Genomic DNA, 23,567 nt, shown 5'->3' with positions numbered 1-23,567 from the left:
ATAGTGTTACTACAATGCATACTGAAACAAGTATATATATGTGTTACTACAATGTACTGAAACAAGTATATATAGTGTTACTACAATGTACTGAAACAAGTATATATAGTGTTACTACAATGTATTGAAACAAGTATATATAGTGTTACTACAATGTACTGAAACAAGTATATATAGTGTTACTACAATGTACTGAAACAAGTATATATAGTGTTACTACAATGTATTGAAACAAGTATATATAGTGTTACCACAACGTACTGAAACAAGTATATATAGTGTTACTACAATGTATTGAAACAAGTATATATAGTGTTACTACAATGTACTGAAACAAGTATATATAGTGTTACTACAATGTACTGAAACAAGTATATATAGTGTTACTACAATGTATTGAAACAAGTATATATAGTGTTACTACAATGTATTGAAACAAGTATATATAGTGTTACTACAATGTATTGAAACAAGTATATATAGTGTTACTTCAATGTATTGAAACAAGTATATATAGTGTTACTACAATGTACTGAAACAAGTATATATAGTGTTACTACAATGTACTGAAACAAGTATATATAGTGTTACTACAATGTATTGAAACAAGTATATATAGTGTTACTACAATGTATTGAAACAAGTATATATAGTGTTACTACAATGTATTGAAACAGCTGTATTACAGTGTTACTACAATGTACTGAAACAAGTATATATAGTGTTACTACAATGTATTGAAACAGTCGTGCTATAGCATTATTACGATGCATTAAAAACAGCTTTAGTGTGTTTCCAGAATAAATTTAGACAGCTTCAGAACGGCGTTATTACAATGCATTGAAACAGCTTTGGTATAATGGCACTATATTGCATTAACAGCAGCTGAAATGTAGTGTTACCATAATACATTAAAACATCTGTAGTATAGTGTTGTTACAAAATGTTAATATAATACATTAAAACATCTGTAGTATAGTGTTGTTACAAAATGTTAATATAATACATTAAAACATCTGTAGTATAGTGTTGTTACAAAATGTTAATGTAATACATTAAAACATCTGTAGTATAGTGTTGCTACAAAATGGTAATATAATACATTAAAACATCTGTAGTATAGTGTTGCTACAAAATGGTAATATAATACATTAAAACATCTGTAGTATAGTGTTATTACAAAATGTTAATGTAATACATTAAAACATCTGTAGTGTAGTGTTGTTACAAAATGTTAATATAATACATTAAAACATCTGTAGTATAGTGTTGTTACAAAATGTTAATATAATACATTAAAACATCTGTAGTATAGTGTTGTTACAAAATGTTAATATAATACATTAAAACATCTGTAGTATAGTGTTGTTACAAAATGGTAATATAATACATTAAAACATCTGTAGTATAGTGTTGTTACAAAATGGTAATATAATACATTAAAACATCTGTAGTATAGGGTTGTTACAAAATATTAATGTAATACATTAAAACATCTGTAGTATAGTGTTGTTACAAAATGTTAATGTAATACATTAAAACATCTGTAGTATAGTGTTGCTACAAAATGTTAATGTAATACATTAAAACATCTGTAGTATAGTGTTATTACAGAATGTTAAAGTAATACATTAAAACATCTGTAGTATAGTGTTATTACAGTAACCTTTTATTTAGGTGTATTGAAAGATCAGTTGGTTGAACATCAAAATTTACCTAGACTGTAATTTATTAACATCATTATTTACTTTTAATTAATGGGCTCTTCTTATGCATCCGTAAAATGCTGTTTATGTTCGTCAATCATATTTTAATACAGTTGAGAGCGTGTTTCAATGTGTGTTTTTATTGCATTTTCTTAACAGAAAGATTTTCCGAGAAACTGATAATGAAGTTAATATGAAGTCATAGCTGTTTACATTAGTTAACATATCTATACAACAACCAGCCAAATACTGCAATTACGAACAATGTCAGTTCTTATCAGATAATGTGAAACTTCATAAGACTTTTGATGCGAGAGATGGTTCTTACATAAAAGGTATTTGCACGGAGATAGATGGAGAAGCCTTAATTACTACGTTTAACTGGAATCTATCTGCCAAATATAGAACTTAAAGATATTCGTATATCTAAACAATTGTAGTCAGATGGGTATAATTCATTTATTTAGAAGAAAGAATGTAAAAAGACATCGCTCTCTGTAGGGAAGATTCTGAAGGTGATACAAGTGTATGATATCTGAGTTACTACTTTATAAAGGTGTTTCAGGACATCTATTGTTAGTTAATATTCTATCGCATTAAAACTCCTGTTTTATTCTATAATATAGTGTCAGTTTTATACAGTTATTTACGCCCAATGATTACCTTTTTTTTTTTTTTTTTTTGCAGATACGCTATTGATTTCAACCGTTTCCAGACGTACCAGGCATTCACAAGCTTCTGATCGTAACACGCCTGTTAATCCGAATTACTATACACTACATCACAGTATTCTAAGGGCCCCAGGAGGCACAACTTCTATACCAGTAAGTTCTCTTTAGGCACAGAAGAATATCCGATCAAGAAGATTATATAAACAATAACTATTCTACCATGTTCACATTTCCTTTGACTTGCAACGTCACTTGTTGATTATATCCAAGATTCGACTAAAACAGAGAATTCTTTGAAAAACAACGTCTTCAAAATCCATAGTAAATTTTTGCTAGCATATAAAATTTTATGTTGTTTAAAATAATTATTAAACACCGAAAATATAAATCTGCGGCAAGCTATAAACACATGGATTTTTATTGTTTCATATATATATTATAATGCTACTTGTTTGACTCTAGATAGAATTATCACAGGTATGTATGCTTTCACTGAGGAATGGAAAAACTGTTTTTAACATAATAAAACGGCATGCCGAAATTATAAATCACAATTACTAGAATAATAATTAGCGTAACTAAGTTATATCAACGTAGAAACACTTGTTGCATCAACAGTTTTTAATAATACTGAAATGGTAAACATTTCTCAAAAAGCATGTATACGTATGTGATATATATGTATATATATACTTTTTTTTGAAATTATAAAAAAAAATATTTATTTGATTAAAAGAAGGTATTTATTATCGGTTTGCTTTGGTTTTTATAGAATACTATAAGTATTCTACTTGGATTTATGAACACAAATAACCAGCTATATTTAAATAATAATCATTCTTAATCTAGGAGAAGAGATCCGTGTTTAGTAGTAAGCTAGGTTTTATCACTCTGTTCAACTTCTTTTTTAGTAAAACATCTCTCCTAAACATGTTCAGAGATGATGTAAACGCAAATTGTGACAGCAGTTTTGCGTTTTCCTTTAACCTTAGAAAAGCCGAATAAATCACAACAAATGTTCAATATGTCACTTTATTTCCGTAACAACCAGTCAAAACCTGTGTAGTACATTATTCTCTAATTTAACACAAAAAACATACAGAAGGCAAACACTACGAGCAAATTGGAGCAAAATCCTTCCCCTATAAAGTATTAACAATTTTATATATATATAAAATGCTTTGAAAAAAGCTACTGGACTAAATCTTAGTTATTGTGATCAAAAGCACAAATGTTATTCGCCATTTGCAAAATCACAGAATATATGCACATGTATTACAAAAAAGTCGGTCATAACTGAAATATAATAAACCTGGTGGAAATAACACGTATTTGTAAGTTACTTCCAAGTTAAACACGGTCTTACACGTATGTAACTTGTTACAAATAACATAATTTTAATGTATCTCTTTTAAGTTAGCAAAAGAACCTGTCTCGGGGCGGAACCAGGATGTTCTTATTTATATGAAGTTCCCTTATGAAGAGGGTATCAAGAACTGCTAAAACGCGCCCTGTAAGTCACCGAAGCATTATAGTTTCTAAAAGTGAGTTTACAGGATCAGTGAACGTGAATCTAGTATCGGGTGTTTTTTAGCTTCCTTTTGAGTCCTCGAGGACCAGACATATGTATCCTAAAGGGGTTTTGTTCAGGTACGGACACTCATTTGGATAGCTATATAAGTAATTGGAGATGACGTAAAACCTTGATCGGTACAATTGAGTTTCTTTGTTACCTTCTCTGTAAAATAAAAACGAATCTGCCAAGGTAACCTCGTATTTAAAAGATCATATCTAGAAACCTTCACCAAAGGCGAAGTAATTGTAACCACTCCATTAGGCTGTTTCCTAGTAAGAAATATTTTGTTTCACACACATATTTCAAATAGTCTGATTGCGTATAAAAGATTCTATAGTCATTACAATTATTGGAATTTATAGTGTAACTGTAAGTGGCCGTTCAAGTTGTTTTGTCTCCATTACATTAAAGCTAATTCATAAACTAAACTACGATCTCTATCAGTCAGCTTCATCAAGTCCAACAGAATGTTAAACCTGTTACCTCTTGTATCAAAAAGGAATAAAAAAACCCCACAGGTTTAGTAAGATCAATAGACTTAGTGATATAACCATGAGCATGCCAAGCCATGTTGGAGGGTGGCACACAGGAAAAACAGTAAATCACTGATCCTCAAGCATATACCATGTTGTGGTCTATATACAATTTGATTACTTATAACAGAAATAGAAGTTAAATTATGGTATTCACTATGGGCATATTTCTAATCACCAACGACTTATTCATGCATTGTAGAGATTATTTTACGATGGATCAAAAACTTTATAGACCACCGGATATGAGAGTTTGCATAGAATACTGAAAGATTAACAAAAGTTTATCTTTGGAGATACTAGGGATATAACAATAAGTTTTAAACAGCTTGCAGTTAAAAAATGTTATTTCCGTTAGATGAAATTTTATCCCAACATGAGAACTCTTTGCCGTTGTTACTTGTGATGTGTCAAATAAGTAATCATTCTCAAACTTAAGGTCAGCGATGACCCAGACACATCTCAACGTTTTAACTTTGTTGTTTATTCATCGACAAATATCTTGTCATTGAACCATTAGCTAAGAAGAACCCAACTAATAAAAGTTAACTCCTCTAAGTTAGGGTTAGACAATGAAAATGTTTGACCGGATAAACTGCAATTTTTACATTCGCATTTGGTATGTATCTGTAATTTAACTTATACCTACCTGTAAATATAATTAATTAAAAATTACACACGAAAAATATTATAGCTTCAACATTCTTCAACACAAGGAAAGTTGGCTACATTTTCATTCTTCGTCTTCATATCCAAGTATTCTTAATCGGCTTTTTGAAGCCATGAACAAGAATAAACTAAAACAAAACCTATTGTTTTAACACAATATTCGTTTGAGTTTACTTAGTGGTGATAAATATTTTACGTGTTATAAACTTTAGTGTAAGGAATATTTTGTATTTAAACAGGTACGACGTTTCTTGTAAGTGTTTAAATTAAGATTTCTCCTTCTGTAAAAACCGTAATTTTTAATATACATATTGAAGTGTATGATTTATGAGCACAGCAAACCATTTAACTTAGAGAAAGTCCAAATACCATACGATATCTAAGTTATTAAGCATTCAAATCATGCGGTCTATCTCACTAATAACAAAAAATATCTTAATTTTTTACTGCCCAATTAATTTTCAAAAAAAATACCACATACTTACATCAGTTCGTCAAGTACATATTTATTGTAGGAACAACCTAATTACTCCATGTGCATAGTAAGAGAAATTCATAGGACAGGAAAAAATGTTAATTTTTTTATTTGTACTTACAGAAAGGATCGCATGGCTTCAAAGTTGCTGTTAATCAAAGTTATGAAAATATTTTGCTCGACCAAACATTTTTTACTTTTCAAACAGGAGGTAAGTCCTTAGTTTAAATATCTTGCTACACAAAGTTTCAGACATGTTTTACGTTTTCTGGGTGACATGAGAGGATTTTTAATTGAAATACAGTACCATAAGCTTGTAACACTTTAGGTAGATTGCTGATAGAGGTACTATGTTTATGGTTTTTAATGTAGTAAATGGAATAACAAACATTTTATTTTCGTATCTATTAGCGCAACAAATGTTTGTGTTATTAACTTGATAGTTCACCAACAACCTATAGAAATGGCTATATCTGTTACAAATGCCATAACACAGTAGCATTAGATTTATTGCATTTTTTTTTTAATACAACGCTTATTAATTGGTTTCGTACGGTGTTTTTCCGAGAAGAAGAGCGTATAATGCTTTTTTAACCACACTACATCTATTGTTGAAAAACTGTTTCACTCATAACTCATTAAGCCAGCTATCTATCTATCTAACTCATTAAGCCAGCTATCTATCTATCTAAGCTACAGTCATCCCTCCAGTATTTGATATTGTTAGCTTACCGTGTTCCCTGATTCCTGCTTCCATCACTATATTGTTCTAACATCTTCTTTTTGCCTTCCCGTAGATTTTTCCCTATCCCAGGTTGCCATTCCATTCTTCTTAATGCCCACCCATAATCAAAATACATGCCCAGCCCATGTCCATATACTTCTCAGAATAAACCTTACTGCATCTATTATATTTGTTGTTTTTCATATTCTGTCATTTCTCCATCTGTCTTGTAGTGTTATGCGAAGTATTTTTCTTTCCATAGCTTTTTGTTGTTTCCATGCTTTTCCATATCCATTTCATTAGTGCCCACGTATGGTCACCATATGTTAAGGTTGGTAGTATATATACATTGATTCATGATCGTTTCCTTCAAAATAGCATCAAAACATCACCTTGTTACTTTTATTCTAACCAAAATTTCTTCTACTGTTGTGATTTCCATTTTGAGGGTTTGTCCTAAATAGTTGTACTCTGATGCTTTCTACATTTCTTCATTCTCAACTTTAATGGTATCTATGTCATGATAGGTGGTCACATATTTGGTTTTTCTTATGTATTTGAATCCTGTTTTTTTACTACTAACTTTCAAACTGTTTAATAGCACGTCAATTTTTTTTGTTGAATTTGTAAAGAGATTTACATCATATTATTTCTGTTAGCATCTTATCATCTGCATCTGTACCTTTGTTCACTAACTCAATTGAGATATGTACAGTTTTTTATATACAATAACTATTAACGAGGAAACAGGAACACAAATGAAGCAGATAAAAAACAGAAGTACCTAAAAGTTTACTCTCGAAAATTAAGAGTACATTGACTTAGGTGAAGAACAGAAAATCTCAATAAAACGTTATGATCACCAGCGAAATTTCAAAAGCAGGCGGAACTGAAACATAAAAGCAGGCCCCCCAGTGGCTCAGGGGTATGTCTGCGGACTTACAACGCTAAAATCCGGGTTTCGATACCCGTGGTTGGCAGAGCACAGATAGCCCATTGTGTAGCTTTGTGCTTAATTCAAAACAACAACAACATTAAAGCAGATAACAGAATTATATATATGCAAAAACGGCTCGTTTGGGTTGAGAAAATATTTTACATAGAAGAGGGAACAACGTTTCGACCTTCTTCGGTCATCGTATATTTCTCTACAAGTGGGTTTTCTCGACATCACAGATAACAGAATTGTTTAACAAAATATTGGAGTCAAAAAGATGCCAAAGGCAAAGATCATCACTTTCTATGAGGGAGGGGGAGAAAACAGATGTAAAGAACTTAGCATCCCATAATCCTAATGTCTCACTTATTTAATCAAGAGTGCCAGGAGAACAAGAAACATTTCGGAAAGTTTCTCAACAGCTGATTATTTACATGCAACTAACCAAATAATCACAACTTACCTTTATGTGTGGAATTTATGGATTATGAAAAAGTATTTGACTATACAGAACACAGTGTAATATTAAATGCTTTAGTTACAATAAGTGCGAATGTAACGTACGTCAGGATAGTTAGGATACAATAAACACTGCAACAACTATTTAAAAAAAAAAACTTTTGTTGGATGCCCGGCATGACCAGGTGGGTTAAGGCGTTCGACTCGTATCTGAGGGTCGCGGGTTTGAATCCCCGTCACACCAAAGATGCTTGCCCTTTCAGCCGCCTAGGCGTTATAACATGACGGTCAATCGCACTATTTGTTGGTAAAAGAGTAGCCCAAGAGTTGGCGGTGGATGGTGATGATTAGCTGCCTTCCCTCTTGTCTTGCACTGCTAAGTAAGGGACGGCTAGCTCAGATAGCCCTCGTGTAGCTTTGCGCGAAATTCAAAACAAAACAAACAAATCTGAAGGACTAAATAAACATTGTAGTGTTTGAAAATACAACAAACCTCATACTATTGTCTTGTGAAAGGTATTATTGATTGTAATCATTCTTACCAGCAAAGATGTCAACACAATAAAAGCTGTAAGACTATATATAATTTTAGTGTTATGCAATAAGTTGACGTAAATTACACATAATTTTGTTAAAATTTTGAGCGTCTGAGTTACCGTTTATTTGTAGTTCTAATATGAGTATTACTGTAGTTACCTTAGTGCTAATGTGTGCCTTATTCGAGTAACTGCAGTTCTAATATGAGTATTATTGTAGTTACCATAATCTCACTGTGTGCTTTATTTCAGTTACTGATTAGGTGTTGTGTTATTTTTAATGTGTTAATTCAGAGATGAATGATAAAGCTACACAAATTGTCTTCTGAAAAAAAAAAAAAACCCTGATTTTGTCCTGATAGACTATGCCATGGATAGTAATTCAAAAGTACTCACCGCCAAAGCATGAGTTTTTTCTTATCTAACCGAATACAGGGTTATGACTGTTACTGTTATTGAGCACTCCCGGTCCCAACGTGGGAGTCGCGTCTTTTTTGGCAACGAGCCGCGAACCATGAACTTTTCGATTTACAGTTAAAACACGACAGTCATCAGGCCAAGTTTGTCCAATAGACCAATAAAAACGTATTGTGTGTTCTCTGTACCCCGTGCGAAAGTGTTATCACTTCGTGGTCAGTAACCTATTTATTGTTCTGGCCATTCAGTGAACGTACACATAAGATTTCAATGATATTTCACTAAAGTCCTATCTCTCACATATGTGATATTTTTGGAACAGGTTGTTTCACCGGTGTGTATCTAGAACAACTAATGTACTTGTGGATTATGCTTCACCCTGTGCACAGAGTTTTTCACAATTTTTTCATACTCATGCTATTCTGCTATATGTATAACCGCGAAGTACTGGGACACAATATTCTATTCTTACGTCTAATCGTTACATTTTACTGTGACCATAAAATCACCTTGAACCAAATAAATGGCTTGCATGCGACATCACAAAACTTCATTCATCACCGCTGTATTGGATGTCAAACATTCTTTTCTAGCGATCAACAGTAATTCCTATAGATACAAGAATCGGTAATACTTAATGCGTAAATATCTCTGTTCACCAAATAAATTGATCCTAAGCTCTAGGCTATGCAGTTTTTTTATATCTTTTTCTTAATGCGCATTGATAAGGTGAGTTACAGGGTCAGAAAACAAAGAAGTCAAATTTGTATTTTTCATTTACTAGGAAAACGGCAATTCGATGTCCAATATGGTGAGTAAACTATAGACCATAATAATTTTGACGTCAGTTGAAGACATGTATTGGTTCTAAACATGTAATCCGCGCTGAAAAGACTGTTGCAACACTACACTGTATTAGCATGAGTAAGTCGTTCATAGAAAATGCGATTAATCATACGTAATTATTGAATTCAAGAGTAGGTTTACTATAGAATTTGAACATAATTACTTTTTATTAAAATTTTATCTAAGACTTTGATTTAAGTGCGAACAGCTGAACGTTTTCATGTTTTAGGATTTTATGGGTCAATTGTGGTGCATTCTCTCGATCTTTAAAGCAGGGCTCACGTTTTATGTTTTTGTTAAGGAATTTCAAGTTAGGTTTTTCAATAGAAATTAGTCAAACTGTCATAATAAGTGTCTGCTACTAACCCTTATTTATTTAGAAGAAATTACTGATATAATGAATATAATTCCAATTTCTACTGTTTAAATGATGTAATTACAAGAAATGGATGAAGTAATAAATATCACTCAAACATTTACTTGTTAAAATATTCATTTACAATAAATTACTCTGGTAATAAATATAACTTCAACATTTAATGTTTAAATCACTTAATTATAAAAACTGACTGAAGTAATAAGTGTAGTTCTCTCCTCTACTATTTAATTCATAATTAATAATTCATAATCCAAACTCTACTGTTTAATTCATAATTATAAGAAAAGACTGAAATAATAATTATAACTTCAAGATCCAACGTTAAAAGCATTAAATTAAAGTTAATTATTGTGGTAATAAATATTGTTTAAAATATCTGAAATAAATATTACAACTCTAATATTTACCGTTTAAAGCATTTAATTCGAAAAAAAATGAATTTATTATGAAAAAGTCTTCTGTTTAAATCATTAATATACATGAAATGAATAAAATAATAAGTATAACTTTAACATTTACTGTGTTAAGTATTTCATTGTAATAAATGACTGTGATAGCAAATGTAACTCAAACATTTACTTTTCAAAGCATTGAATTATTAGAAATGTCTGTGGTTATAAATACAACTTCAGCATTCTATGTTTAAATCATTAATTATAAAAAATGACTGCAGTGATAAAAATATCTGAAACATTTAGTGTTTTTAATTATAAGAAATGTTTATGGTCGTAAATGCAACTCGAACATTTTCTGCTTAAAGCATTTAATTATAATAAATCAGTGAAGTAATAAGTATTACTCCATTGTCTTCTATTTAAGATATTTAGTTGTAAGAAATGGTTCAAGTATTATGTTTAGCTTCAACATTTATTGTTTAAGTCGTTTAGTTACACCAAATGAGTGAATTAATATTTACAACTCCAAAATATACTATTTATGTCGTTTAATTATAAGAAATGAATGAAGTAATAAATATAACTACAACGTCTGTTGTTTGAATTATTTCATTATAAGAAAAGACTGAAGTAATAAAGATTCATCGTTTATAATTTAAATTGTTTAATTATAAGGTATGATTCAAGTAATAAATATAACTACAACGTCTGTTGTTTAAATTATTTCATTATAAGAAAAGACTGAAGTAATAAAGATTCATCGTTTATAATTTAAATTGTTTAATTATAAGGTATGATTCAAGTAATAAATATAACTACAACGTCTGTTGTTTAAATTATTTCATTATAAGAAAAGACTGAAGTAATAAAGATTCATCGTTTATAATTTAAATTGTTTAATTATAAGGTATGATTCAAGTAATAAATAGAACCACAACGTCTGTTGTTTAAATTATTTCATAAAAAGAAAATACTGAAGTAATAAAGATTCATCGTCTATAATTTAAATTGTTTAATTATCAGGTATGATTCAAGTAACAAATAGAACCACAACGTCTGTTGTTTAAATTATTTCATTATAAGAAAAGACTGAAGTAATAAAGATTCATCGTTTATAATTTAAATTGTTTAATTATAAGGTATGATTCAAGTAACAAATAGAACCACAACGTCTGTTGTTTAAATTATTTCATTATAAGAAAAGACTGAAGTAATAAAGATTCATCGTTTATAATTTAAATTGTTTAATTATAAGGTATGATTCAAGTAACAAATAGAACCACAACGTCTGTTGTTTAAATCATTTCATAAAAAGAAAAGACTGAAGTAATAAAGATTCATCGTCTATAATTTAAATTGTTTAATTACAGAAATAACTGAAACAATAAGCACAATTTCATCAATTACTCTTTAAATCATTTAATTACAAGAAATGACTAAAGTAATAAATAGAACTCCAACATTTACTGTTTAAAGCATTTGATTGAAACAAATGGCTGAGGTGATAAATACAACTCGAACATCTACTTTTTAAATCATTTAATTATTATAAATGATTGAAGTAATAAGTATAACTCTAAAGCCTACAGTTTAAATATTTTGATTATAAGAAATGACTTAAGTAATAAATATAATTCCAATGCCCACTGTTTGAGTCGTTTAATTATAAGAAATTATGTAACTAATAAGTATAAACATTTAATGTTCAAGGCATTTGATTATGAGGAATCATTGTGGAAAAACATACAACTCGACTACTTACTGTTTAAAGCATTTAAAAAAGGAAATGCTTAAAATAATGAATATTATTTTAAAATTTAATTTTAAAACAATCAATAATAAGAAATGACTGAAATAATAAATATAACTCCACTAATTTCTGCTTGAGTTGTTCATTTGTTATAAAAATGGTTCAATAAATATGTTTAACTCCAAAGACAACTGTTTAAATCCTTAATTTTGAGAAATGACTAACGTAACGAGTATAATTTCACCATTTACTGTTCAATGTATTTATTTATAACAAATGGCTGTGATTATAAATAAATTTAATATTTGAAGCACATAATTATACAAAATGACTGGGTTAATAAATATATAACTAAACAATTTAATATTTGAAGCATATAATCATAAGAAATGGCTGGGTTAATAAATGTGTAATTACAGTATTTAATTTTTAGATTGTAATTGTTTGTAATGATAACTAAAAGTCCAATGTTTATTCGTAAAGGCATTTAATTACAAAAATTACTGAAGTTATAAATATAACTCTAAAGTATACTATTTAAATCGTTTTATTTTAACGTATGATTGAAGGAATAACTGTAGCGCTTAAAGTCTACTGTTTATTTTAATTATACAAAATGACTGAAATAATGTTCATAACCTCAAATTCTACTGTTTAACTCCTATAATTATAAGAAATCACCGGAATAATAATTGTAATTCTAATGTTTAATATTAAAATGGTTTTATTACAAATTTAACATTTACTTTTTAAAGCAATTGATAATAGCAAACACCTCTAGTAATAAGTAGAAGTCAAAGATTTACTTTTTAAAGCATATAATAGGAAGAAAGGACTGAAATACGAATTATTTATATTCATTATCATTCTTACATTTACTGTTTAAACCATTTATGAATTTTAAGTAACTGAAATAATGAACACAACTGGAAAGTTTATTTTCTTTAGAATCTTAATTGCAAGAAATGCTTGAATTTATTAAATATAACTCCAACTTTTACTCTTTAAACATTTAATTATTAATGTGAAAAGGTATTGAAATAATAAATATAATTTTAAAGTTTTCTGTTTAAATCATCTAATTATAAGAACTGGCTGATGCAAGAAATGTAATTCCTACATTTACCGTTCAAAACATTCTAACTGAGAGAATAAATGTATAAAAAACAATTTTATAGGAACTATATACAAGTCCTTGCTGTTATTCTTGAGGCGATATTTACTTAAAGAGCAAAGTTTCTTGCATTCGAGATTAAATTGACTATTATCAGTGACTACATTTTAGTGACGAGAATATTCATTTAGGTAAGAAACAACGAACAAAATTATCATAGTTTCAGATGTTTTTAATACATTGTTCTCTTTTTATTGTTGTTTTTTTCAGACAAAATATAGCATATTTTTAAACGCAAAAGAGTAAAATAAATCTTTTGTCTCGCAAATTAAATTTACCTTTTGCTGTAAATCTTTATCAAAAATTGTTTGATTACAACCAGAGCAAAGAAAATGATCTCATCCATAAATTAATAATTTTTATGGATAGGATAAGTGTAAATGGCTCTTATCATTTGAAATATGCACACATATATATACACAATGTTAAACTGTTATCCCTCCGTTTTTCATAATCTAGAAATATAGGACTGATGTATTTCTTAACATATGCTTTAGGCTATCCTTCAAAGTATGAAACCCATCAAGCATACATTAGGATACATTCAAATATGCTTTAATTAAAATGTTTCTTCTTTTACTGGTTCTGATACGATACAAATACTTTTAGAGTAATATATTTTAATCCCATAACTTAAACCAATCGTATCAATATGTTATTTAAACCTTGTCAACTTTATTTCACCCAAAGTCTTATCCAGGACAAAGTATTGTTTACAACTTGCTCTAGAGTCTTAATGGTCACCCTAGTGAAGAAAGCTAATTCACTACTAGTTAACCAAAGTTTGATGTTACCTAGAGTAATCAACAAGCACCTATGCCACTTGACTCGCTTTCTAGGTGTCGCATTTCTCAGGTGACCTGGAACTTTTTGAATGTCGTACACATTGTATATTTCTACTATCTTTCGGGTATCACAAAGTGATACATATTTCAATTGTTCATAAAAAAATAATAAACGTTCCAACAAAATGTATAGTTTGTAAACTGTATTACATATACATTTATCACACATAGTTTTAAAATTAAATATGTTTGGAGCTCACTTCAATTCTAAACCAGAATAACCACTTGTAACTTTATGATATCTTCATATTAATTACTAACCGTTCAAGTATTTCCATTTTCTTTGCTTCATTTCAGGAAAACAAGTATCTGTGAAATGTGTAGTTAATATTATTAACTCCTTATTGTACATAACCTCAAGTAGAACTGATTCTCACATGAACAACAATGTTGTAGCGTTGAGTAACGTTGATAAAATATGGGTTATTTCTGTCACTCTTGAAACAATGATATAAAATATATGTTTTGTTTTTATTGTCATTCGAATATGTGGAGTATATTATACTAAAACGTAAATATAATTTACTGTTTGTTATATAGTTGTTTTTTTACAATGATTTATTTTCCAATTGCTCGTTCCGTAAACAAGCATCATAAAAGACATTTGCTATTTGCCTTATTAGTTAGTGAGAGTTTTATTGACATTGGTTGATTATGGGTTTTTTAATTAAACTTAAAACTCTGCATTTATTCATTATCACCTTTACTACTTATCACTCAATTACTTCTCTCTCTTAACTAATGAACTCGCTTTGCATTGATTTCGTTTTGCGTTTACAATACGTACTTGTTTTCCGTTTACAACTCTCGAGCTACAACAAATGTTTCTGAGTGGACTTTATTTTTTCAATCTGTGTTATCGATTTCAGAGACTGGCAACCAAAGATCAGGATAAAAATTCACGAACAATTGGATAAGCTACGTTCCATGTAGTGTTGCACCTTCAATTACTGGTTGTAAATACAAAGAAAAACATCACTCTGAGAAATAATAATCTTCCATAATTTTTTTTTTGATTAAATGCAAATAGACCTGATATGCTACAACTGTCTTAAATAGAATTTCAGTATTATGGCTATTCATTTCAAATCGAATTTTTCCTCTCTTCAATCCACATATTTATAGAAAGAAAAGAAATGTCATATATGTGCATAAGTTTGATCGATATACATGAATTAAGTGAAGACAGCATGTTTAGCATGTTGTTAACATCACGTTTCTGAGCAGGAGTTATCACTATTTTTTTATTCATTACTGTTTGTTAATAGTAAGCATCAGTTACCAACGTATTTCATATATATATATTTAAATGTTACATTATAAAGACTATCCTACTTCTCAGACTACCGAATGGAAATGTATAGTATCTTACTTCCTCGAAACTCCACAGGGCTGTCCGAGAACGCTAATTTTCAAAGGTTGTTAACGATCTCTGTAATAATTTCATATCCAGTCTCACTCTCTTGGTCATTGTGGCCTGTGTGTGACTGCTTGAGTTAAAATTTGTAACTTATTGTGTAACTTAGCCCATGGCGCACCTAAAATTAAATTATAATTACATTATAATACTTTATAAATATGTGCTCAAACCGGAAATTGAGAATTCATAAGATTTGGAATATCTTTGTACGCAGTGGTATAGGAAAACAAAGATATATGGATTAAAATGGGACACTAAAATCACCCATAAAGATACCTGGTCATTCGAGCTCGGCGTCTTGTAAAAAGCGAGAATAAGTGAGCACAGATTTTTGCGGCAAAAACGTCCATGTGTTACGGGCAATAGTATATAACCTAATTAACAAGGAATTCAGTCTAAATTGTAAGAAAAATCATTTGTACATCAGATGTTTCCACGAATTACTGAAGTTATAAATATAACTCTAAAGTAAACGATTTAATTTGCTTTATTTTAACATATGATTGAAGGAGTAACTATAGCTCTAAAGTCTACTATTTATTTTAATTATACGAAATGACTGAAATAATGTTCATAACCTCAAATTCTACTGTTTAAATCCTATAATTATAAGAAATCACTGGAATAATAATTGTAATTCCAATGTTTAATATTTAAATGGTTTTATTACAAATTAAACTCAGGTAGAGTGTTAATTGGGTATACGTATTATTCCTTATGAAGACATTCCAGTCGACTTGCCAACCATACTTGTCAGCTCAGGAAATTCTGTTATCAAACTTTTAAAAAAGATGTTTTCAGACTACCGTTCCCCAAGCTATTTATGGGTGTTAAATAGTGATAGTATTGTGCTTGTTTGGGACAACCTCACGACGGAGGCTTTTGAATTGGAAAATACGTGGAAGTGCTATTATCAAATGCATAACGTCAGTTATAGCATGATCGGACTTGGTTTCATGGATTGCAACTACGTGGTGAAGCTCCGAAATCATTATAATATAGCGTAATTAACCTCTAAAGATAATTAATATATACTTATAAATATTATAATGCATTGTTTCATATTGTAATATCTCACCAGATTTAGCCAGCTTAGGATCCGAGCTAGTCATGAATCCACATTCTAAGCTAACAATGCAAAATTATCTGTATAATAAAAGAGCCCCGAACTTTAAAATACGGATTCAGTTCCTCGTAGTGGATAAGATATCCACTATGCAGTTGTACGCTGAAACGAACCAGACAGACTATAATTTAAATGCAATAATAAACTACTTAAGATAATAAAGATAAATACATTAAATATTCTTACCAATATTACTAATAAAAGAAACACTAAATTAATCATAGAGCACAATACGTGCATTACAGACTAATGGTCTATAATAACCAGATCTATCACGTAGAACACAATAGCAAGGAGAAATGATAGAGAAAAAAACATTAGTGCTTACTGGGTATTTGCATGGAAACTGAGGTATTTTGAGTCATAGCTTCTTCGCTTAACTTTCTGAATATACAAACGAGCCGTTTTTACATATATATTTTTTCTCTACAAGTGGGTTTTCTCGTCATCACTGATTATACTGGTTACATACATGATAATTAGTTGGTTCAGTCGGAACTGCTTTGTATGTGTAACATTTCTCTATATTTTAATGTTAAAGTCTGAGAAAACTTAGGTTTAATGAGCTAGCCCACCAGAGAAAGGGACAGTCAAATAGAATAACATTCAACTTTTAGCCAAACATTTTCAAAGTTTGTTATGTCTGGTTCAGCACAGTATTAACGGTGACGTAACTGTTGTAGCCAAATGTTCAAATACTTACTGTATGACAAATCAGTTGGTTTTCGGTTTATTCTGCATCACTACAACTTTCTACGCTTTTAACTGAATTTCCACAACATAAGAATTATTACTTTGCTCAGTTACGGCCGTTGCAAGTTTTTCAGATGAAGTATAACAAATTTTAGTTTGTTTCTAATGGCTCTGTTTGTTGATGGTAAAACTTAATAAATAGTCCTCAGTTCAACCAGGATTCCAACTAACTTTAGGGTAGAGTACAACTAGTTGACGGTTTAGGGTTGCTCTTATGGTTCTGACATCATTAAATGTTAACAGTGTAACGTGTGTACTTGACAATTAATAATTTGTCCTGCCATGATCGCAACTAGTTTTCAGGTGTTTATCTAGTTTAAATGTTAACGTTGCTTTTAAGGCTCTGCCATGTTTAAATGCCTATTTATAGTGAAATTTATATATTTAATAATTAATTATTTGTTCAACTACAGTGGCAACTAGCTGAAGGTTTAACGTTGTTTTCTAGGCTGTGCCCTGTTTAAATCTTGGTCATAAGTTGGATGCTTTTCAAATCACTGTGTTTTACAAAGAAGTATCTCTCCAATGATATTACACTCCACTTGAAAATGATATTAGCTAAAAATGAGCCAAACTTAAGCACCTTAAAATATAGACTAAAGTTATTACAGAAAGTTAACATGAACTTCATTATGTCGTATCAAATTGGGAAATCGCTTGAATTATATTAGGTGTAAAGTATAAAAATCGTATATATATATATATATATGTGCGTATTTGGATAAAGTAAAATTAACTAAACATGTAATATTGAGTTTTAATTTTGAACATTTTGAAGGGTTACGATTAGGGTAACCTTCACTGAAGTCTCAAAACCAATTTTATGTAAAATGCAGTACTATTTTCAGCATTCAAACTATAATAACTCATTTTAATAACCAATTTAAAGTATTTTAATTGTCTAGTAGAATACGGTGGTTTTTATAATGACAACTAATGAAATTCTGGCCTTAATGAATGTGAAGTAGTAACATATATAATTTATAATCACTGTGATATTAAATAATGAACTGGGCCCGGCATGGCCAGATGGGGTAAGGTGTGCGACTCGAAATCTGAAGGTCGCGGGTTCGCATCCCCGTCGCGCCAAACATGCTCGCCCTTTCAGCCGTGGGGGCGTTATAATGTGATGGTCAATCCCATTATGAGCTACTCGAGGGCTATCTGCACTAGCCGTCCCTAATTTAGCAGTGTAAGACAGGAGGGAAGGCAGCTAGTCATCACCACCCACCGCCAACTCTTGGGCTACTCTTTTACCAACGAATAGTGGGATTGAACGTCACATTATAATGCCCCCACGGCTGAAAGGGCGAGCATGTTTGGCGCGATGGGGATGTGAACCCGCGACCTTCAGATTACGAGTCGCACACCTTAACACGCTTGGCCATGCCGGGCCAAAATCTTAATAATATCTATTGGGTTTTGAATTAGTTTTGCTTCACAGTGCAAGCACAACTAATAAATTCGATGAAATGTTATACCATTACTTAGATACCTAAATTAAGTTAGGTGACGATAAGGTGAAGTAAAACGGGCTCAAACTCTGTATACGTTTGTACAGATAGCTGTCAATAATTGATGAAATAGATACTTTTGATCCAGATTCTCTACGTACAAACCAGTTTTTCAGATGCTGGTCATTATTATTTGTTATGGCTGATTTTTATGAGCTTTGTACAAGTCGTCCAACATACAGATCAGTTGCACAGATGATGGCTATTACTTATTGTAGTTGATGTTTTGTGTCTTGTTTGTGGCGTACAGACCAGTTGCAATAATGGTTATTACTTGGAATATTTCATTTTTTAGCCTACTCCTAGACTGCTTAGCGTAAGCCCAGATGTACAGAGAATGTTTATTATATGGTGTATTTGATTCTAAGTCGGCTATAGTGATGATAGTTGTCTGGCAGGCTATCTATACTTTTCCCATAAAAAACATAGGTTTGTTAATATAATCTGCAATATCTCTTTCTGTCTTTAAACAACAGACAATTACAATACTCTGCATTTTAAACAACAAACAATTACAATACTCTGTATTTTAAACAACAAACAATTACAATACTCTGTATTTTAAACAAAAAACAATTGCAATACTCTGTATTTTCATCAAAAACCTTTTACCACAATCAATAAGCAACACTGTTAAACAACTATAAGGAAAAAGTTAAAATTGAAGTAAATTCTCTAACAGAATGTAAGTGATTTCAGAATGTAAGTGCTTTAGAAGTAATTCTATTGGGATAATCATTTTTTTAAATGCATGACAAAACATAAGACATTGAAAAGTTCTAAAATTAAGAGTTATATTTTCTATAATAATATTGACTTGAAAGTACATTATATGTTTCTTTCGAACAACAATGACTAGTGTGAACTACAGCTTTCTTTATAAAAGATGTTTGCCCTTTTATTTATGATATTTATATTTCACAAAAGTATAGATTACATGCCCTTACTGGGAAATGTAAAATAACTGTATTCAGTGGAACAGTATTTGCAATATTAGCTCCACTGAAAAGTAAATACGAATTGTCATTATTCGTTGGTTGATTTATCTGCAATGGTCAACTTATCTCTTCTAAGTTCTTATGTTAAGGTTTTAGCAGGGAAAAGTAAAGAAAAATCCTGATCTTTTTAGTTACGTATTTCGTATCATAGGAAAGAAAAATTGAAAACGTAGAGTAAAAAGTTTGCGAGTCCAGTCTGTAACTGGAACTTTAAAGTCTGATAATCAACTTGTTTACCAGTATATGAGAACAGCATAAGTTCTAATCCCGCTATGTTATTTTTCAGTTAACTTGTTTATAGAAGATTTTAAGGATAAAATGTGAGCATATTATTCATTACTTTTGGAAGCGCTGTTTTGCATCAGATATAGTAATCAGATAAACATATGGTATAATGATATATCTGGTGTAAATGAACCTTAGCTTAATGATTTCAAAAAGAGACACTTAAACAATTTCTGACATTTTATCTTTACTTACGTTTCCTGGTTTTTTTCTGTTGTTTATTTATAAAAATATCATAGCTATGTTCATTATCAGTATTTATTTTCATATATATTAATCACGTGATCTGTTTAACCATGATATATGTATAATATTGCAGATTCAAGTGCCAGAAAGAAGGGAATAACACAACCTATAAGCAGATGGCGCCACCTTTTCAAAAAGTTAAAACGCAAACAAAGAAGAAGTATTAAAGAAGGTACGGATTAAGTGTCACCAACTCTCTCTTCATGTTGTTTTTAATTTCAGTAAATGAAGCTTCGATTTGATTGTATAATATTTTGTTAAACTTTTATGCTGTCGTGTCACTAAAGGTCAACTATATGTTGATAAAGAATGTCATTATATCTTACCGTTTTATAATTAGCTCTGTTGTTACCTTTTCTCCCAAACAGCAAAATACCAGACAAAACTTCTTCTTTAACATCTAGTAATATACTGAAAACACATATTCTCTGACAAGCTAACACAAAAGAACGAGATCTAAATTAATGTAAGGAAGTGTGAAAAGTGAAAAAGGATGTGAAGGAAAGATATAAGGAAGTGTGAAAAGTGAAATAGGATGTGAAGGAAAGATATAAGGAAGTGTGAAAGTGAAATAGGATGTGAAGGAAAAATATAAGGAAGTATAAAAAGTGAAATAGGATGTGAAGGAAAGATATAAGGAAGTGTGAAAAGTGAAAGAGGATGTGAAGGAAAAATATAAGGAAGTATGAAAAGGAAATGGATGAAGAAAAGATATAAGGAAGTATGAAAAGTGAAATAGGATGTGAAGGAAAGATATAAGGAAGTGTGAAAAGTGAAATAGGATGTGAAGGAAAGATATAAGGAAGTGTGAAAAGTGAAATAGGATGTGAAGGAAAGATATAAGGAAGTGTAAAAAGTGAAAGAGGATGTAAAGGAAAAATGTAAGGAAGTGTAAAAAGTGAAAGAGGATGTGAAAAGTGATAGAGGATGTACAGGTCAAGAAGAAACGAATTTAATGTTCTGAGTTCAGCAAACAATTAAATTAATTTTTATTAAAATGGTATTTGCCTTACATTTAAATGTTTCAGATCTTACATAAGACAATTATCCTATAGTTAAATTGGAATAATATTTTACTCAAACTGTCTTGGTTATATCAGTGCCATTGAGAAAGTGTTGAAAGCTTTCAAATTATTTGGTATAGCAGGAGAATTAATGCAACATGATGTTACTATAAATGATCACAGTTCCTTGCTTAACTTTCGTATATCTTGCATTAAGTTTAATGAGAGAAAATATACATCTACTATAATTTTCTACAATATTTCATTAATAAATCCAAAGAGTTTAATGATACTAAAAACTGAAAAAAATATTGGATCATGGAAGAGTTGAGATTGGTCTCAGAACAACTTAAATATTTCACATCACTAGGATTAGAACAGAAGTAAAGAAATATTTGACCACATCACACTCTTCTGCTTCTCTCTTAGGTTCTTCAGCCAACTTACCAATTCCAGGTTACTTCAAAAAGCCATATCTTTACCAAATAAAATTTAAGTAGAACAGATTCAAATACTAAAATGAAACTACGATATTAAGTTTTTCCGAAGAATTTCTGAGTCGCTTCTATTTAAGCCACGTTGTTTCTTATTCGTAAAGTGATTAGCTAACGAATAAGCACTAGATCATTAACCAGGAGCTAACATCACGTACATATAACACTTCACCCTGTGTAGCATAATTTTAACTTCTAATCATGAGTATCATCATCAGGTTTGAACTATGCTTAATAAATTAAAAGTATTCACACTGTTCATGTTTTTCATACATTTTCAACGTTATTGTTCACTTTAAATCAATTTTTTTTTCTATTAACTAACGTATAGCCTGTCAAAAATTGTGGATCAGCTGCTACCATTTACACCCCATCATATTCTCTAACCTTATGTTTCACAGCTAAATGAAAGTTTTAAAAATTACGAAATCAAGCTTGACCAATAAAAAGACAGAAAAGTACAATTGAGTCAGTAAAGCATAAGTAAATTCCTTTGTGAGCCAATCAAAATTGAGATCATTCGTGAAATGAATTCGTGACGTATTCATAGCATAGGTATTGGTAAAAATCAAATAGATTAAGTAATTCTAATACGATGAAAAGCCAGAACGTTTTGGTAAGAGTACGTTTCAACAATGGTTTTTATCTTACGTTGTTTAGCAATAGAATTATAACCAAATATTGTTGTTATCTGTGTACTGATAGTAAAAAATGAAACGTATAAACTACAAAACTGAAAAAAAAATTTTTTTTAAATTTAGAGTCTCCGTTGATTAAAGAGATTTGTTTTTTATTAAAAACGTTAGCGATATAACGGAAAATAACTTACTCTAGGCTAGGCAATTCCACAATACGTCTTTACTTTAGGCTTACTATACGAACACTTACTACATATGTAAGGTTTAAGGGCACCACTACTTCTGTCACTAAAATCGTAATGAACAGACAGTAATTGAACTATTCGATCTGGATAAATTATTTTGGATTTCGTGGCTCCTATGTCAAGGAATCGAGCGTGACGTGACACACATTAGCTTTCATATAGGTTAGATGATGAATTTGAAAATTTGTGTTTGGTTATCATTTATCACACATAGGCCCAGGATGGCCACGTGGGTTAAGGCGTTCGATTCGTAATCCGAGGGTCGCGGGTTCGAATCCTCGTCGCATCAAACATGCTCGCCCTTTCAGCCATGGGGGCGTTATAATGTGACGGTCAATGTCACTATTCGTTGGTAAATGAGTAGCCCAAGAGTTGGCGGTGGGTGGTGATGACTTGTTGCCTTCCCTTTAGTCTTACACTGCTAAATTAGGGATGACTAGCGCAGATAACCGAAATCCAACAGGACGTAAAAACTAATATGATCTAACTCTCAAATGAAAATTGCTCAAACAAAAGATGTCAGAAAGCTAATCCCACAGTGCAGGGAAAAAGAACTGCCTGATGATGGAGCTCAGAAAGAAGATATATTTAGTGACGTGTGATTCTTTATGTCTATTGGAAAACTTGCTATATAAAAAAAGAGAAAATACAGGTGGGAAAAACTTACAACTTGAGTTGGAACTTCCACGATCACAATAATCAGAAGCTTTCCATATTCTACGCAACTTTCCATCAACTGGTTACTTAGATGT

The 23,567-nt window shown here is 30.5% G+C and overlaps 1 protein-coding gene across 1 annotated transcript in view; it reads left to right on the top strand.

Moving 5' to 3' along the window:
- Window positions 1-2,393: 2,393 nt before the first annotated feature.
- Window positions 2,394-23,567, top strand: part of LOC143243689 (uncharacterized) — a gene marked incomplete at both ends in the record, with an annotated part of 44,106 nt that continues 22,932 nt past the window's right edge. Inside the window, 3 exons of the mRNA XM_076487329.1 lie at window positions 2,394-2,530; window positions 5,754-5,841; window positions 20,508-20,606. Coding sequence (XP_076343444.1) covers window positions 2,394-2,530; window positions 5,754-5,841; window positions 20,508-20,606 — 324 coding nt within the window. The remainder of the gene's footprint in view (window positions 2,531-5,753; window positions 5,842-20,507; window positions 20,607-23,567) is intronic.

This window comes from Tachypleus tridentatus, unplaced genomic scaffold, assembly GCF_004210375.1.
Source record: "Tachypleus tridentatus isolate NWPU-2018 unplaced genomic scaffold, ASM421037v1 tig00004039_pilon, whole genome shotgun sequence".
In the NCBI taxonomy this organism is placed as follows: Eukaryota; Metazoa; Arthropoda; class Merostomata; order Xiphosura; family Limulidae; genus Tachypleus; species Tachypleus tridentatus.
This window is presented reverse-complemented; position numbering and strand designations above follow the sequence as displayed.